The sequence below is a fragment of the Nestor notabilis genome, unplaced genomic scaffold (genome assembly GCF_000696875.1).
Source record: "Nestor notabilis isolate BGI_N333 unplaced genomic scaffold, ASM69687v1 scaffold12852, whole genome shotgun sequence".
In the NCBI taxonomy this organism is placed as follows: Eukaryota; Metazoa; Chordata; class Aves; order Psittaciformes; family Psittacidae; genus Nestor; species Nestor notabilis.
Genome location: NW_009918785.1, coordinates 34034 through 35439, shown reverse-complemented (window position 1 = coordinate 35439; position 1406 = coordinate 34034). Strand labels below are relative to the sequence as shown.

The 1406-nt window shown below is 35.4% G+C and overlaps 1 protein-coding gene across 1 annotated transcript in view; it reads left to right on the top strand.

Moving 5' to 3' along the window:
- The first annotated feature begins 361 nt into the window (after positions 1 to 361).
- The window catches only part of KATNA1 (katanin p60 (ATPase containing) subunit A 1), a 13849-nt gene continuing 12804 nt past the window's right edge, over positions 362 to 1406 (top strand). The window contains exons 1-2 of the mRNA XM_010009901.1: positions 362 to 532; positions 1264 to 1406. The exon at positions 1264 to 1406 is cut by the window's right edge and continues 24 nt beyond it. Of these exons, the coding sequence (XP_010008203.1) occupies positions 362 to 532; positions 1264 to 1406 (314 nt within the window). The remainder of the gene's footprint in view (positions 533 to 1263) is intronic.

Here is a 1406-nt window from a genome sequence, read left to right as displayed (position 1 = left end):
TAGTGTGGACGGTGTAGAGCTAACAGTAAAATACCCACTTATCTTACAGTAGAATAAAGAGGGAAGGAGAGTATGGAGTTGTGGCTTGCAGTGGTGCATTTAAATCTGCATATCTTATATACGCATTTCAACAGGATCTTCATTGTGTGAAACAATTTTAGGAAGCAAAGAGCTGAATTTCTAGTAACAGAGAAACAGTTATCTTTTCATACGGATTGCATTCATTCTAAGACTTTTTTCTAACCAGCATCTTTCCAGCTTCTATATTTAGATATGCCAAATGAGGTAGTAATTGCAAAAATGTGTTCTGATCCTGGGATTATTAATTTTTTCCTTAATATTTCCTATTTTTTTCAGCTTCATGTTGAACATGAGCCTTGTTATGATCAGTGAGAATGTAAAGCTGGCCCGTGAATATGCCTTACTGGGAAATTACGACTCTGCAATGGTCTACTACCAGGGAGTTCTTGACCAAATGAATAAGTATCTCTACTCTGTCAGAGATACGTATCTACAACAGAAATGGCAACAGGTAAATAATACTTTTTTAGAATATTTTGAGAGAAAAACATTAAAGTAGCAGAAATTACCTATCATGGTAAACAAAAGTATAAAAATACTCACACCATTCTCTGATAAACTGTAGTCCAGTTTATATATAGGCCTTTTTTCTTGTTATTTTATAGACTTACTTAAATAATCGTTATGGCTTCTTACTCTGACGATGACAAAACGGGCAATGGCACGCAGCCGTGGGGATCCGTGCACTGCCTGGCTTGTCAGCTTCCTGCTGCTGAGTACCCCTGTATGCTGAAGTTTTGTAAGCTGGTATCATTTTGAATAGTCCTATTTCCTTCTCAGTGTTTCAGTAGTGTTACTTAGATCCTTCATAGAAACTGAGTTGTGGCTACCATGTTAATTTATCTTTAACACAAATCACCATTTTTTTCATCAACACTGATTCTACAAGGTTGTGCTCTTTTCTGTCATACTTGTTTAATATGCAGAATTTGTCAAAAGTCTCCTGGGTGTTAAATCCAAAATCCTAATTTGTTTGTTCTTTAAATGTGCTGAGGAAAACAGAAAAACCTTGATATCTGATGTGTGTTATTCTTGTCTATTGAAGTAGAATCAGGTAGCTTGTGAAACTTTGTGGAATCCATCCAGGTATTACATGGGCTTGAAAACAAAACTTATAAACTTACTTGCAATGTGCTTAATCCACTCTTTTTTTTTTTTTTTTTTTTTTTTTTTTTTAATCAGGTTTGGCAGGAGATAAGTGTGGAAGCTAAGCATGTGAAAGATATAATGAAAACACTAGAGAGTTTTAAACTAGACAGTACTCCATTGAAAGCTTCACAACAAGAATTACCAGCTCATGAGGCAGAAGTCTGGTCTTTGCCAGT